Source organism: Gadus morhua, chromosome 8, assembly GCF_902167405.1.
Source record: "Gadus morhua chromosome 8, gadMor3.0, whole genome shotgun sequence".
Lineage (NCBI taxonomy): Eukaryota > Metazoa > Chordata > Actinopteri > Gadiformes > Gadidae > Gadus > Gadus morhua.
This window is the reverse complement of record NC_044055.1, coordinates 12,251,190-12,268,149: the sequence shown is the minus strand read 5'-3', so window position 1 is coordinate 12,268,149 and position 16,960 is coordinate 12,251,190. Positions and strand designations below refer to the sequence as shown.

At 50.4% G+C, this 16,960-nt stretch overlaps 1 protein-coding gene across 5 annotated transcripts; it reads right to left on the bottom strand.

Annotated features, from left to right (window-relative positions):
• Positions 1–17: 17 nt before the first annotated feature.
• On the bottom strand, positions 18–16,445 carry pitrm1 (pitrilysin metallopeptidase 1). 5 transcript variants are annotated; one of them, XR_003977726.1, is made up of 28 exons: positions 16,270–16,445; positions 15,926–16,031; positions 15,366–15,472; positions 13,166–13,317; positions 12,207–12,321; positions 11,560–11,656; positions 11,128–11,288; positions 9,534–9,660; positions 9,029–9,117; positions 8,141–8,269; positions 7,442–7,555; positions 6,844–6,940; positions 6,510–6,644; positions 6,114–6,252; positions 5,708–5,824; positions 4,869–4,998; positions 4,128–4,248; positions 3,838–3,914; positions 3,529–3,694; positions 3,024–3,124; positions 2,772–2,892; positions 2,258–2,299; positions 1,772–1,884; positions 1,468–1,590; positions 1,111–1,256; positions 540–642; positions 283–464; positions 18–152 (listed from the first exon to the last, which is right to left on the bottom strand). XR_003977726.1 is itself a non-coding variant. In XM_030364354.1 (27 exons), exons 1-27 carry the CDS (start codon positions 16,314–16,316, stop codon positions 371–373), a joined length of 3,069 nt encoding a protein of 1,022 aa, XP_030220214.1. In that variant the 5' UTR covers positions 16,317–16,445; the 3' UTR covers positions 18–370. The 5 variants fall into 5 exon arrangements, 4 of the variants coding, with proteins under 4 accessions (XP_030220214.1, XP_030220216.1, XP_030220218.1 ...); XM_030364354.1 differs by having other exon boundaries at positions 18–464; XM_030364355.1 differs by lacking the exon at positions 18–152 and having other exon boundaries at positions 371–464; positions 15,926–16,028.
• Between the last annotated feature and the right edge of the window lie 515 nt (positions 16,446–16,960).

Sequence of the window (16,960 nt, the reverse complement as noted above, 5' to 3'; positions counted from 1 at the left end):
GGATTTGCTGGAAGCAGTTTTTTTTATACGTTTATTCAACACGATTACTTGGTTTCCATAAATACCAGACAAATTAACATTGTATATCTACATCAATATAAAATAACCATTTGTGTGCGTTCAGTCACTCTTCATCAAAAGCTTGATCAAATGTAAACGGCGGACATTTTAACGGATTATGAAACAATCTGAAAGGTGACAGATTTTAGAAGTACATAAATAGTGTCTGAAATGGAGCAGTTATTTGATGATCCAAGATGATCTTCAAAAGCTTGATCAAATGTAAACGGCGGACATTTTAACGGATTATGAAACAATCTGAAAGGTGACAGATTTTAGAAGTACATAAATAGTCTCTGAAATGGAGCAGTTATTTGATGATCCAAGATGGGTCCTTCTTTATGCTCTCATTCTCTGGGCCCAAGATGGCGGACGCGCTGGTCTGCTGGCCGACGCCGAGGTACCTAGGAAGACATTAGCACGTTAGCAACATGTAGCGCTGGCCCTAACACACAAACAGCTGACTTAGCTTAGCTCACCTGGACGCTACGTCCACCAGCTCCTTCTGCGACACGGCGAACAGCCTCTCGCGGTGGGCCTGCCGCACTTCGTCCGTCATCCCGTTCAGGAAGCGACCCATACCTGCACAGGAAGTCAGGTCAGAGGTCACAACCCCCAACCACTACCGCCCCACACACCCCATGTCCACGCGGAGAACGTACTATTAGAGAACGTTGAGAAGGTTCTACTAAGGATAACCCCCCACCCCTCTTGGCACTGTAAAATAGTACTTAACATCAAGTAGCATCTTATCCTAGCTATCTTTAGTACTAAGCATTGTGTAGCATCTTATCCTAGCTGTCTTTAGTACTTAGCATTGTGTAGCATCTTTTCCTAGCTATCTCTGTTGTATACGGGGAATGGGTTAACCTAGCGATTGTTAGTGCTTGGCACTTGGATCTATGATCCAGTTCTTACTGAACCGACAGCGATATATATTGTTTCTCTTTCTTCTGACAAATGGACTCATTGTAGGTGGCTTTAGATAAAAGCATCTGCCCCTTGAACATTGGGAAGGTTCTCCTAAAGAGCGAGGGGAACCCTCTGTACCTTTGTTGGAGGGCGCCACGGGGGCGTCAACAGCGGAGAACACGGACAGCTTGGCCTCGTCAATGTCCTGCTGGGAGAAGGAACCGGAGCGCGCCCAGTCGACCCCCCTGCGGAACGCCGATAGGGTCTGCACCGAGTTAGGGTCCCTAAAGACATAGGAAATAGAGTTAGGGTCCCTAGACACACAGGAAGTAGAGTTAGGATCTCTTAAAACACACAGGAAGAGGCTTTGGGTGATATATATTGTTGGCCTGGAAAGCCCTTGTAGACTAAGACTACGTTGAATCTCTTGCATGTCATACCTTAACCGTCACGATTTACATAAACAAACCAAATGATCTGATTGGCTTTGCTCACCTGTATGAGTAGAAGGAGAAGAGGCCGCCTCCCATCCGGGCTCCGCCGCCGTAGGCCCCGCCCTTCTCTCTGATCTCCCCGTGGAGGTACTTGGCCGACATCATCCTGGCCAGGATGTACAGACTGAAGGACAGACGGTCACAATGAGACGCGTGCCTTCAATGTTACTGAACTGGATGAAATCATGTGAATTCAATTGACTTAATTCGGTTAAGACTTATGTAAGGGGTCCTGGGGGTAATTAAGGGGTCATTGAGGGTAAGTAAGGGGTCATTGAGGGTAAGTAAGGGGTCCTTGGGGGTACCTGGCGTAGTCAGCGTGTGTGAACGGCACGGTGCGGATGCTCTCGCTGACGAAGTTGACGGGGAACGCCATCGGGAAAAAGGTCTTCATCTGGCACGGCTGGAACCCCACTTCCTGTTGCACAGCGGACGCACACAGACACTTCCTGTTAGATAGCCCACGCCACCAGCTGGCAGGATGAGAAGAACTAGCCTAGCGGTTAGCACATAAGCGCTACCTAGCGGCCCCTGGTTAGCACGTAAGCGCTGCTCATGACCAGGATGCCCTCAGGTCCGCTCCACCAGGGCAGCGTTCAGTAGTGTTCAGAACCCAACTCATCAGCCCCCACCGGTGAATTTTAACTTAAATTCTTTAAAAATGAAAGTGAAACTAAACTTGGCTGAAGACTTCTAGCTAGAGCTGCAGTGGCCTTGGATCATTATAATCGTGTGTTGTAGTTGAAGGAGTCCTCTCTGAGGGAGGGGCCGTGTTGATTTGGTCAGCTTACCGAGACCAGCTTCCTGCTGGCTTCAGAGTCTTCAACCGGCCGCTGAGGAAAGAAGGCAGATGTTACATTTATTAAAGCTGACCTGGACACGAGGTCCGCACTCCTGACCTCTAATATGGTGGTCTCTACCTAGACGATGGTGGTCTGGTGGTCTACCTCTACTATGGGTGTCTTGTTTTCCTACCTCCACGATGTGGGGTCTGGTGTTCTGGTGGTCTGACCTCTACTGTGGTGGTCTGGTGGTCTACCTCTACTGTGGTGGTCTAGCGGTCTACCTCTAGTCTGGTGGGTCTACCTCTAGTCTGGTGGGTCTACCTCTAGTCTGGTGGTCCTACCTCTACGATGTGGGGTCTGGTGTTCTGGTGGTCTGACCTCTACTGTGGTGGTCTGGTGGTCTACCTCTACTGTGGTGGTCTGGTGGTCTAACGGTCTACCTCTAGTCTGGTGGGTCTAGCTCTAGTCTGGTGGGTCTACCTCTAGTCTGGTGGTCCTACCTCTAGTCTGGTGGTCCTACCTCTACGATGTGGGGGGTGGTGGTCTTGTGTGAACGTCTGTTTCCGGCCACGTCCTTCATGAAGGACTCCAGCTGTCCCGCAGCGGCGGACATCTTCTGAGGCGTCGCATTCACCGCACACCTGCCGCAACCATGGCCACACAACAATCGTTCTCCTCATGCTTTGTAACTAGAAACTAACAATAAAATATACGACTAGCGTAATGTTTGGTAACCACGGTCGGTGTCAACGAGGTGCTGGTGGAGGCTCACCTCATGTTGTCAGGGTTCAGGATGTGCTTCTTGATCCGAGGAAGGGCGCGTAGGACCGGGCCGAGGTCCGACATCTCCGCTATCCTCTTCATGAACTTCACCTGGTCGCCACGACAACGCACAGACTCAGACCCGAGCAGGAAGTTGTGTGGAACCACGTTAAAAAACACTTTAAAAGTGTTCCACTTTGACTTTATATATCCACTTTAAATGTCTGGTTGCCTTGCCGACTACCAGAGGGTCGCCGGCGACCCCAAGTAAAAAAGTGTCCTTGAATAATCCCTAAGCAGGCAATTGCTAGTTCAATCCCCAGTACCTCCTAGCGTGACGAGGTGTCCCTGAGCAAGACGCCTCACCCTGACTGCTCCTGACGAGCTGGCTGTCGCCCTGCTTGGCTGACACCGCCGTCGGTGTGTGAATGTGTACATCAATGGGTGAATGAGTGGCCACTGGTTAGAACAGCGCTGTATGAATGCAGTTCACCAGTTGGTCTGTGCGGTCTCACCTGCTCCATCCCCCCAAATGTCTCCTGCAGCCCCCCGGCCGGTGTCAGGCTCCGCCCCGTCTGCGTCATGGCATACATGTGACCCGAGTCGGAGATCCCATTGGCCAGCTCCTGCGCTGACATCATCACGAGCACGCGCAGGCGTTCCTCGTCGTCAAAATGAGGGCTTTAGGGAAGGGACGGGGTTAGCACGGGACGCCGAGCTAGTCCCAGACGCTATCCGTCCTGGGACTAGCTTGGGAGTGGATGTTTTAGCCCGATTCTGGAGCTCTTACTGATAAATACACAACCTTAAAGGTAACCCCTCACCTGTTGAAGATGTCGCTCCACAGGCCGAACATGTCAGGAACGTTGCGCTCCAGACAGGAGGAGAAGAGCAGGACGCCCTGGAAGACAGAGCTAGCGGTCAGAACCCTACTTCCTGTGCTCAGAAGTCAGAACCCAACTACCTGTGCTCAGAACCCCATTTCCTGCCCTCAAAAGGCCACCTCCTGCATTCTGTCAGGACTGACGCTTTGCCAGGGGTCGCCCACCTATCGAGGTGGGCGGAGTCAGACTCACCTGTTTGTACATGTCGAGGTGGGCGGAGTCAGACTCACCTGTTCGTACATGTCGAGGTGGGCGGAGTCCTGGATCACCAGTGGGGAAACGGACATCCCCCCCGTCTTGAGCTCCATCTGCTGGGCCTGCTGCCGGTAGTCCAGAGAGCCGCAGCCCAGCCTGAGGGGGGGGGGGGGGGGGGGGGGGGGGGGATGTACCGTGTTACCTGGAGTTGTTCCGATACCAGTATCTGAAACTCCTCCAATCGGGTATTGGCGAGCAACAGTCTATGCGGTGATCTGATACCCTCACATGAGCCCTTTACTACGCAGAGGACCTCACAAACACGGCGCTGTCGGAATGGGAAACGTGTCGTCTCTGACCGAAGTGCGTTCGAGCTACCAAGTCGTAAAAACATGGATGCTCACGCTTAACTCTACAAGAATACAAATGTATTATAATAATTAGCAATTATAAATGTAAATGTGTCAACAGAAAAAAATTGGCAACAGTAAGTGAACCGACTATACATTGCTGTCATCATATGAGAACCCTTCAATGAGAACAAGTGCTGTTGGTAGACACAATGCTGTATCGACTCGGTATCGGCCGATACTAAAGCTGAGCTATCTGATTTTCTTTTGTATTGGAAAATCTCTATAGAGAAGAGCGGAGCCTACAGAGCCAGGCCAGACGTCCCTCACAAGCAGAAGCAGAGACTCACAGGGTGAGGACGCTGCAGAACAGAGGAACGTAGAACCTAAGATCCTGTAACCCTAACTATAAAGACAGGGACTCACTGGGTGAGGACGCTGCAGAACAGAGGAACGTAGACCTTCAGCTCCTCTGGCAACGTGTTCAGACTGCACATGGACCGGAAGTACAGCATCCCATTGGTCGGCTGCTTGCAGTACTGCACGGCCACGCCCCCTGGTGGAGGAGAGAGAGCTTTAATACATGGACTCAGAGAGAGATTTAGGATGGTTCTACTGTAGATGGTTCTACTGTAGGGTGGTTCTACTGTAGGATGGTTCTACTGTAGATGGTTCTACTGTAGGTGGTTCTACTGTAGTACTGTAGGATGGTTCTACTGTAGGATGGTTCTACTGTAGGAGGTTCTACTGTAGATGGTTCTACTGTAGATGGTTCTACTGTAGGGTGGTTCTACTGTAGATGGTTCTACTGTAGATGGTTCTACTGTAGGATGGTTCTACTGTAGATGGTTCTACTGTAGTCCTGTAGGATGGTTCTACTGTAGGATGGTTCTACTGTAGGAGGTTCTACTGTAGATGGTTCTACTGTAGATGGTTCTACTGTAGGGTGGTTCTACTGTAGGGTGGTTCTACTGTAGATGGTTCTACTGTAGGATGGTTCTACTGTAGGATGGTTCTACTGTAGGATGTTCTACTGTAGGATGGTTCTACTGTAGATGGTTCTACTGTAGGGTGGTTCTACTGTAGATGGTTCTACTGTAGGATGGTTCTACTGTAGATGGTTCTACTGTGGATGGTTCTACTCTAGATGGTTCTACTGTGGATGGTTCTACTGTAGGATGGTTCTACTGTAGGATGGTTCTACTGTAGATGGTTCTACTGTGGATGGTTCTACTGTGGATGGTTCTACTGTAGGTGGGGCGTACCTGCGGTGCCCATCTCCACGGGCGTGGTAGGGGTGGTGCGCTGGATGTCAGACACCTGGAGGGCGGGCAGGCAGGACGCGTCCTGGGCCTGACTCTGAGCCTCCAGCAGCTCCAGACCTGAGGACCCAACGCCTGAGGTTATCAGAGGAGGGCCTGGGCTCGACCGCCTGTCTCTCTGACAGTCTAGCTGTCAGAGAGACAGGTTGGTATGTAAGAGAGACAGGGCGGTGTGTACGAGAGACAGGGCAGTGTGTAAGAGAGACAGGGCGTTGTGGAAGAGAGACAGTGTGGTGTGGAAGAGAGACAGGGCGGTGTGTCAGAGAGACAGGGTGGTGTGTAAGAGAGACAGGGCGGTGTGTCAGAGAGACAGGGTGGTGTGTAAGAGAGACAGGGCGGTGAGTCTGACCCTTGTGGTAGATCTCCTGGCGGTCTCCCTCTGTCAGCGCCTCGGTTTTCCTCTGGAGCTTCTCCTGCTCGGCCAGGACCTGCTTCTCTAGGTAGGCCTGGTCCGGGCTCATGGACAGGGTCAGTCTGTGGGGGTTGTCCTGGAGACGGGAGATGGAACCCGTTAGCCGCTACAGACTAGCGTCCGCTCATGAGGTTGAAGTCTCCTCTTGGATAAGGAGAGGGTTAACTTCTGGGGTATGTGCAGGCTGTGACTAGCTGGGGGGGTGTACCTGGAGGTAGTGCTGGACCTCATCCTGGGGGGTATGTGTACCTGGAGGTAGTGCTGGACCTCATCCTGGGGGGTATGTGTACCTGGAGGTAGTGCTGGACCTCATCCTGGGGGGTGTGTGTGTACCTGGAGGTAGTGCTGGACCTTATCCTGGAGGTAGCGGGGGTCCTCCTTGAGGCAGCGTCTGAACCTGGAGACCAGCTCCCCGATGTTCAGCAGCTCCACGGGGTCTCCGTCGTGGTTCCAGCACGACGCGATGTACTACACACACACACACACACACACACACACACACACACACACACACACACACACACACACACACACACACACACACACACACACACACACACACACACACACACACACACGTACGTCAGGTGCGGATAAATCATCCCGTGAACCTGCTAGCGGGGTTCGGGGGTCAGTGGACCGGGGGTCGGAGGTCGTGTGACCCTACCGAGGCCAGGGAGAGGCCGAAGCTGGTGGACTGATGCTTCATCTGGATCTCGATCTTATGGAGCAGAGCCTCCACACGCTCCTCCTCAAAGCCCGTCCTAGGGGAGGGAGGGGGAGAAAGGGAGGGGGGGGGGGGGGAGGGGGAAAGGGAGAGAGAGGAGGTTCCTCTTCAAACTCGAGCGGTCGTAAGATAAACGCAATGTCAAATGTAAACGTAAATAAATGTAGCACTCCCTCTACTTGGGGGTTCTCTCCCTGTACTACCACTGTTCTGTTCTGGGATGAAGTATTTTAGCAGAAAAACTACTCTACCATGGTACCTGGTTCCTAGTATGTCGTACTGTGTCAGTCTGTAGGGGGCTGGTCCTGAGTCAGTCTGTATCATACTGTAGTGTGTATCATAGGGTATCAGTGCAGGGTGACTGTTCCTGGGTCAGTCTGTATCATACTGTAGTGTGTATCAGTGTAGGGGGCTGGTCCTGGGTCAGTCTGTATCATACTGTAGTGTGTATCAGTGCAGGGTGACTGTTCCTGGGTCAGTCTGTATCATACTGTAGTGTGTATCAGTGTACGTTGACTGTTCCCGGGTCAGTACTCACGCGATGACCTCCCTGAGGGTTTGGCTGATGATGTGTTTGACCTTCTCCACGTCCTCCTCCGCCGTCCCCTGGAGCCCCACGCTGAACGAGGCCTGCCGCGTGCTGCCGTCGTACCTACACACGTACACACTTTGTACTACACGCACACACTGCATAGTCTACACACTAGTTGTACTGAACACACTGGTTATACTCCACACACTATAATAGACTAGCAATGCTGAACCAGGCCTGAAGGGTGCTGCCGTCGTACCTACACACGTACACACTTAATACCACACCCACACACTTTATACTACACACTAGTTATACTACACACACTATACTAGACTACCAACGCGGCTGTACGAGGCCTGCCGGGTGCTTCCTTCGCACCTACACACCGATACACACACTAGTTATACTACACATCATACACACAATTACTACACACTTTATACTACACACAGATGTACTACACTATCAACACACACTTTATACTAAAAACAAACACTTTATACTACACACTTTATACTACACACACTGTCTATACTACACACCGTACACATGCTATCAACATGCAGCACTGACGGCGGTCATCTTTAATCACGTTACATACTTCAAACACAACAAGAGGTGATCCACACCCGACTCATTAGCATACTGCCCTGTGATAGGGCCACTCTAGCTGTGACCTCACAGACCGCAGCCCCCACCCACCCTACGACGGAGGAGAAGTCGCTCCCGATCTTGGGCTCCAGCAGCGCGCGGTAGAAGGGGGAGTTGGGCCCGGACATCAGCAGAGAAGACAGCAGGTTGAGGGTGAAGGCCTCAAAGGTGTCTGTGATGCTGGAGAGGGGGAGGGGTCACAACACGGGACCAAACCTCCCTCTTTCCTCATAGAGAGACCAATGGAGTGTGTACTATAGTCAATACCTCAGGTTAAATCCGAACTGTGTGTGTGTGTGTGTGTGTCTGTACGTGTGCTTCTGCACGTGGGCGTGCGTCTGTGCCTGTGTGTGTGTTTACGTGCTTGTGTGTGTGTTTGCGTGCCTGGACCTGTCATGTGTGTGTGCCTGACCATAGGGCTGAACGATTTTAAGATAAAATTGAAATTGCGATTTTTCTGGTACAGGTTGTGGTTTCGATTTCAACCACGATTTATTTTCTTTAAATCAAGTTTCAGTATAAATTAATATAACCAATGAATTCCATTAAGGTAATGCAATAATGAAAACTGCTGGCAACAGATTTCAAATGCAAGACTGTTTATTCAAGTACCTAAGAAACAACAACCAAAAAAGTCAAATAAAAAGGGAGCCCTCTTTCTTAAGTAAACTTGCTTCAATGGCTCATCAGCATCAAAATAATTGCACTTTTGTAAAATATATAAAAAAAATAAAATAAAAAAACCCCGCAGCTTTGACGATCCCAAAATCGTAATGCTTGAGATCGCGATTTTCGGTCGAAAACGATAGATCGTTCAGCCCTACCTGACCATTGACTGAACTATGCCCAGTCACTGGTCATGTCACCTGACCAGTAACTGCTGCTTAAGAATGTGCGGGTGTGTGCATGCGTGTGTCTCTGTGTGTGTATGAGACGTACTCCCCAAGCAGGTAGCTCACACACACGGTGCTTTGCTTGCTCGGGTCCGGGGCCAGGGGGTCTGGACCACAGGTCACATGGTCCTCTTTCTGGGGAGGGGTGGACCAATCAGAGAGCAGAACGTATGAACACATCACTCACTGTGGACGGCTCCTTTTGTGTGGTGTGTTGAAGAGGCTGTAGCTAAGTTTCAGAGTGTAGTCTGAGTGTAGTTTGTTAGATTCAGAGTGTAGTCTGAGTGTAGTTTGTTAGATTCAGAGTGTAGTCTGAGTGTAGTTTGTTAGATTCAGAGTGTAGTCTGAGTGTAGTTTGTTAGATTCAGAGTGTAGTCTGAGTGTAGTTTGTTAGATTCAGAGTGTAGTCTGAGTGTAGTTTGGTTAGATTCAGAGTGTAGTATGAGTGTAGTTTGTTAGATTCAGAGTGTAGTCTGAGTGTAGTTTGTTAGATTCAGAGTGTAGTTTGTTAGATTCAGAGCAGTAGTCCGAGTGTAGTTGTGCGGTCTTACCGGGCTGGTCCAGGCGGGCTGCGGGGGGACGTGTGTGTCGGGTTCTGTGCGGTCGAAGCGGGACAGCGCCTCCTGCTGGATCTGCTGCAGGTGCTGCTCCAGGGGCAGGTCTCCGTAGGTGAAGAACCTGCGGACAGGAGGACCACAGGGTCACTCCGGGGTGGGGGGGCCTAGGGGAGGCGTGGCCCTGGCGTTGCTAGGGCTGGATTGTACCTGGCGTTGCTAGGATGACAGTGCAGGTCTACCTGGCGTTGCTAGGGTGGGTGTGCACCTGGCGTTGCTAGGGTGGGTGTGTACTAGGGATGTTAAACGACTCGTTTTCTGTGAGTCGACGTGTAGGAGGCATAAATCGAAAAATCGATCGATTTCTTCTCTTTTTTTCGGCCCGCGGCTGCAGCAGTTGCAGAGCTCAAAGGATCTGCGCATTCCTTTAAGACAGCGGCCCAGTTGGCCCACCCGTCCTATTTCAAAGGTTGCTATCAGGAGCACACCAATAATGCATTTTTTTTATGAAGTTAAGTTGATATAAAAATGATGATAAACAAAATATCAAAGAGCAGGATTGTGAACCTGTAAATTCCCAATAGGCAAAATGTGTCGGCGTTGTTTTAATTAGGAACGGCAGTTGATGATGCGCGCCTCCTCTTTGCAACGAAATTGTTTAAGTCGGACATAAAACCATTTAATTTAACAGAGGCTACACCCACTAAAACAGATATTTTCGTTTTTAAATAAATATTTGTAAACGAAAATTCACGTACGACTCAGTCGTCAAAGCTGTCCAGTGGTGATAGCAACTTTGTCAGCTGAGGACAGGATCTCGCGGAGGGAGGCTGCTGCTTCGCGGTACATTTTCTCCAGCCTCACAGTCATCGTTTGGCGACATGGCACTGTGTAGGTTGGCTCGAGAAATGAAATCAGATTGCGTAACCCAGTCCCCTCTACTACGCTCATGGGCAGCATATCTCCGGCTATCATCTTAGCTAGCAACCCGCTGATTCTTTCAGCCCGGCGGCTATCACAGGATCTCACCGTAAAGTTTGCGATGCTGCCTTGCTGGCTGGAAGGCTTGGGATGCCTCCTTGCCAGGTGATTCAACATCACGGTTGTGGACGAATGGTACGCAAAATGAGGCATAATTTACACTGAACTGTTCTGTCATCAATCTTCATGAAACTATCCCACACCGGACTTTTAAGTGAAGATGCCATTGTCATGAAAGGACAAAGGAAGAGATCGCTCTTGGGAGACGTAGCGGTGTAGCAGAACAGAAGTGACCGTTAGAAAAACAACACAGCTACGTCTCCCATTTGAAAAAAAAGAGAAGGATTTATTGTATTTTGATCATTTGTAATTGGTTATTTTGCAGAAATGGGTAAAAAAGTTAAAAAAAAAAAACGATTAATCGATTTCTATTTTTAGAGTCGTTTAGAGCATGAGTCGAGAATCGACCGTTGAGTCGACACATTCTTCACATCCCTAGTGTGTACCTGGCGTTGCTAGGGTGGGTGTGTACCTGGCGTTGCTAGGGTGGGTGTGTACCTGGCGTTGCTAGGGTGGGTGTGTACCTGGCGTTGCTAGGGTGGGTGTGTACCTGGCGTTGCTAGGGTGGTAGTGCGTGGCGTGGAAGCGCCGGAGCTCCTCCCAGGTGAGGTCGGGGATGTCCAGCGGCTCTCCTCCCGACACCACGGAGTAGGTGTGGTCGGGGAACAGCTTGTTCTGCAGCTGCTGGCCGTACACACGCTCGCTGTCCGACTGTAGCGCGCACACACACGCACGCACACAGGCACAGGCACACACACACACAGATGAGATTTAACTTGATGAATTGACTGTAATGCACACTATTAATCTCGGCCTCTAAATAAGGAGAGGGAGGATGAGGAGAGGGAGGATGAGGAGAGGGAGGATGAGGAGAGGGAGAGAGGATGAGGAGGAGAGAGGGAGGGCGGATGAGGAGAGAGGGAGGATGAGGAGGGAGGGAGGGAGGATGAGGAGGGAGGGAGGATGAGGAGGACAGACTTACGAAGGCTCCCTTCATCTCGTTGAAGACCACGCCCTTAAAGACCAGCGGAGAGTTGAGGTCCTGGGGGTCCTCGTTCTCCAGCCTCCACCCCTCCTGTCTGGAGACAACACCGTCAGACCACCTCCACCCCCCTGTCCGTCAGACCACCTCCACCCCCCTGTCCGTCAGACCACCTCCACCCCCCTGTCAGTCAGACCACCTCCACCCCCCTGTCCGTCAGACCACCTCCACCCCCCTGTCAGTCAGACCACCTCCACCCCCCTGTCCGTCAGACCACCTCCACCCCCCTGTCCGTCAGACCACCTCTACCCCCCTGTCAGTCAGACCACCTCCACCCCCCTGTCAGTCAGACCACCTCCACCCCCCTGTCCGTCAGACCACCTCCACCCCCCTGTCAGTCAGACCACCTCCACCCCCCTGTCCGTCAGACCACCTCCACCCCCCTGTCAGTCAGACCACCTCCACCTTCCTTTCTGCATAAAATGCGGAAATCAGTAAAATTGCACTGAAGGTATTTTGGTTCCTCAAACTAAACCTCAGAACCTTAGAACCAGAAGTTATAACAAGCCCTGATTATGGGTCCCGTCCTTATCAGAGGTGCTAGAAGACCTATAGTCCTGAGACCGGGCCCAAGGTATGGGTCAGACCTGAAGTCCTGCTCGCGGAGGCAGGGGAAGAACACGGCGTCCAGGTAGACAGACAGAAGGTTCTGGAAGTCCTTGGAGTTCTGGGTGGAGAACGGGTACATGGTGTAGTCACTGGCTGAATAACCGAGAGAAGAGAACCACAATCACCACAATGCAACAGGGTAGTAAAGGAGAATAGAACAACAATGACCACAATGCATCAGTGCTAGGTGGTCATTAAATCAACCTCAATCAGTCTTTGCGAAATATTAATGGAGGGAGTGGTAAGGGAGTCAAACTCTCTGACCAATAGACCAGAACACCTCTTCTTGAGCCCCACTCAGTGTTTAGAGTTAACCTAGACTCTGAAAAGCCTCCCCCCTTACCGCCCCCTCTTACGCACTTTTTGTGTGTTTTATGTCCTGGCACTTAAAAATAATACTTAATATTTTGTGGCATCTTATCTTAGTTCTCTGTTGTATATGGGAAATGGGTTAACCTAGCGATTGTTAGTGCTGTACCCACAGAGGTGTAAATGTAAATGTGGAGGTGGGGGTGAGGTTGAGGTGAAGGTGGAGATGAGGTGAAGGTGTGGGTGGAGCTGAGGTGGAGCTGGAGCTGAGTTGGGGTGGAGGTGAGGTGGGGTGGAGGTGGAGCTGGGTGGAGGTGAGGTGGAGATGGAGCGGGGTGGAGGTGGGTGGGGGTGGAGGTGAGGTGGAGGTGGAGGTGAGGTGGGGTGGAGGTGGAGGTGAGGTGGAGATGGAGCGGGGTGGAGGTGAGGTGGAGGTGGAGGTGAGGTGGAGATGGAGCGGGATGGAGGTGGAGCTGGGTGGGGGTGGAGGTGAGGTGGAGGTGGAGCTGGGTGGAGGTGAGGTGGAGATGGAGCGGGGTGGAGGTGGAGCTGGGTGGGGGTGGAGGTGGGGTGGAGGTGGAGCTGGGTGGAGGTGAGGTGAGGTGGAGATGGAACTGGGTGGAGGTACCGGTGAAGGCGTTCATGAAGGTGGAGAGGGAGCGGTTGAGCATCTTGAAGAAGGGGTCTCTGCAGGGGAACCTCTCGGAGCCACACAGCACCGTGTGCTCCAGGATGTGGGGGACCCCCGTGCTGTCCCGGGGGGTGGTCCGCAACATGACACTGGGGAGGAAAACAAATGCACTCTGACCGTCAGAAACAAACGCACCCCTGACCTCTAGAGACAAACGCACACCTGACCTCTAGAAACAAACCGACCCCTGACCTCTAGAAACAAACCGACCCCTGACCTCTAGAAACAAACCGAACCCTGACTTCTAGAAATAACCCGACCCCTGACCTCTGGAAACAAACCGACCCCTGACCTCTAGAAACAAACCGACCCCTGACCTCTAGAAACAAACCACCCCTGACCTCTAGGAACAAACCACCCCTAGCCGTTCATCAGTCTGTCTAGGGTTAGGGTAAACTCGAGGGTAAGGTATGGGTCAGGTTAGGGTCTGGGTTTAGGGTCAAGGCCCATTCACACCCTACGGTAAATACGGATACGGACCGTTTCGTCCGGACCCGGAGGTGTTTCGCCCGTTAATGGGTCCGTCGTCTCTGAGCTTACGAATCCGGAGTGCTCCGGGAGAAACTGAGCAATACCACCGGAAACCGAGGCGGCAGTATAGAGTCAGAAGACAGACCATTCGCGAAAACAGATAAGAGTAGTATAATATCTGATATGTATCTATATTGTATTTCAGGTTTTATACTTGTATCATACTATATACCTGACCTTGTTATTTTATTGTTCCCCTGCTTTGGCAATGAGTTGTAACTGGTCATTTAACAACATTTTGAGGAGATAATCTGCGGGTTGGTGAGGGGTGTCACATGCCACCGCCGCCTAGGCCTACACATTTTGCACTATTTTTGGCCGATATCGGATGACACAAAACAAAATCATCTCTCCAGATGCAGTGATGTTGATAGGTTTTCAATGTAGAGAGTCCCCGGGACCCACAGGTGGCGAGTTGGGTGGGTCCCTGAGAAATTCAATGGGTCCCGACTCCCCAGTTTAAAAAATGTGTTTCTTTTTTATTATTATTCTATTTCTTAAATTAAATTAATAGTGTTAAACTCCTTGATGGTGGTATGATATGGTTAGAGCTGGAGTACTCAACCGTTCATGTTTAACACTAGAAACGCCGGGCCATTTTTACTTACTCCTAGCGCCGCAAGAGGGGTCAAATGACCCCTAAGTCATTTTAATGAGAGGCTGTGCATTTGCACATAATGATCACTAGGTGGCGCCAATGAGCTATTACAGCGCGAGCGCCACATTTGTGTGTGCGTGTGTGTGTCACAAGCCTAGTCCTCACGATTTTGTCATAAATGTACATATATTCAATCAGAAGGATTGCAAAAAAATCCTGTTTGATTTGCTCATTCGACACGAATGAGCACAGCATCGAGCAGTGGAAACGTGGGTTTATTTACTATGAAGTTCGTATTTTTAATTGTTGAAATGAAATCAGCGGTGACGAGCTAGTTGTTTTGGTAGCGGCTAAATTAGCATGTCGCGATACTTTGTACAGGGGATCACGTCTGCGCCGAGTAGATGCGCAGAGGGTTGAAACAGCGCTTGTCCGATCTGCTCACATGAAGGTTTCTTTGGCCAGTTACTGTGATTAAACACGAGTTGTTTAATGTTCACTATGTATCGTTTTTCATGGGGAAAATGAGATGCGTCCCCGGGACGCATGGATAGTGAGTTTAGTGCGTCCTTTCAGATTTTAATGCGTCAGGGACGCAGGACGCGTAACTAGCAACATCACTGCAGATGTCATGTTTGCGATTGTCGATGCCGTTAATTTGTGAAACGACAGTCACTGCCCTCTAGAGGATGTATTGCGTAACATCCATAACAACGCTCAAACCAGACGGAGGCATGGTAGTTCCGGAGGCAACGTTTGTATGAATCGGCCGTTAGGGTAGTCTGTCAGGTTAGGACTAGGGTTCAGTCTAGGGTTAGTGGGCATTCTGTTAGGGTTAGGGTCAGGGTACAGTCTAGGGTCAGGTCACATTCTAGGGTTAGGGTACATTGTCCGGGTACAGTGTGTGGTTAGGGGGTTAGTGTACAGTCTGTCTGGTGTTAGGGTATGAGTTGTTGTTGGGTTAGGTTAGGTTAGGGTAGTCTGTCTGGGGTCCGGGTATGCAGGTACCTGAAGAGGTTGTTGGAGTCATCTCTGGCGGCGTGGAGGTACTGGGCTCCGGTCCGGTCGTGGGTCAGTTTGACGGCGGTCAGAAACAGGTCAGGCACCGCCACCACCTGCAGACAGACAGACAGTAAGAGAGACCATCAGTCAGACAGACAGGCAGCTAGACCACGAGACATAAAGGCAGACAGACCGATCACTAGGTAATAACACAGTAGGCGAGCCATATCCATAATGTACCGTCCATCCTAGTTTCTCAAGAATGCCTACAGGCAGACTGAGGAGGTGGGGGTTTAAACCAGAACCTCTCAGCCCAGGGTCAGTCAGACCCCCTAACCACTAGTTATACCCGCTTATAACTAGTCTTGTGGGGGTTTGAACCTAGAACCTCTCAGCCTCGAGTCAGAGCCCCTAACCACTAGTTATACCCCTTTAACCACAAGTCAGACCCCTAGCCTCAAGTTATACCCTCTTGAGACGGTCAAAAGACGTGCGGTTTGTAATGAGACCAGAAAGCTCCTCATCGTCATCAGCTCTGGGGGTCAGATGGAGGTCTGGACGTTCACCTCTTTCACCGTGAAGCCCTCGATACTCTGCCCTGGCCGGTAGAGCAGAGCCCTCTCCCGGGCCGACGTGCTCTGGAGTCTCCAGGCGGTCTGCGGTCCGAAGCTGCTGGTGGAGGGGGGTGGGGGGGTTACTCTGGGTCACGTGGCTCTGACCAGGACCACAACACAGGACTCCTCAACTCCACGTTACTTACAATATGTCGTATAAACACTGAGTAAGGTGGATGTCCCTCACCCACGTTACTGGGTGCTTATACGACAGATAACAGCTGAATGATAACGTTAAATTCACCTTAGTCAGTGTTTATACGACATTTGGAGCTGATTAATAACGTATCACTCACCTGAGACATCGCAGCTTCCGCGCCACCGCTTTGGCCTGACGGAACATTATTAATATTAGTGTCTAGATATTACGATGATCTGCCGGGTGATGTCACATGGAGTCATAGTATGAGCTCAGCATCATCAGGGACACACGCCGGCTGCGCTGTAGCGTTGAACAGATGACAGGTGACGTTCGACCAAACGGGGCTGTGATTGGTCTGGTGGAACAACAAGCTCGCTCGGGATTGGTGGAGACTGAAGACTACAGGTTTGAAGGACATCGGGTTATGAAAACCAATAGTGAGGCTCCTGACTCTTTATACTTTTAATTCGTTTACATGTTTTCTTATACATCCCTTAAGAGAAAATTAAAACATCAAAACTGGAAACTAATTTAGAAACGAGTTATAAATCAACGTTTGGTAAAATCAATAAATTTCATCATTCAATGTTATTTATGTTGCAAAAGATTAACTAATGAAAAATATTCCTTTCCATTTCATGTGCGGATTTTACATTTACAAACTTAATTTAGAACTTTTAATACTACTTACGACAAATAGAATTCCTTTCTAATTAATATATGTAATGTACACTTTCAACCACTAGGTGGTGACATCATACCGGGAGTTTATTTACACTCTTTATTTTCCACTTCGCGTCCTTTTCTCATTTGTAATCTTCCCCATTATTCATGCTGCATTTATA

Excerpts from the sequence above, each read along its gene's own strand:
- pitrm1 (XM_030364354.1), bottom strand. The coding sequence starts at position 16,316 with ATGTTCCGTCAGGCCAAAGCGGTGGCGCGGAAGCTGCGATGTCTCAG. Across the intron at positions 12,322-13,165 it reads CTTCATGAACGCCTTCACCG|CCAGTGACTACACCATGTAC; the intron begins GTACCTCCACCC and ends TCGGTTATTCAG. Across the intron at positions 1,257-1,467 it reads TTCTCCTTCTACTCATACAG|GGACCCTAACTCGGTGCAGA; the intron begins GTGAGCAAAGCC and ends CTATGTCTTTAG.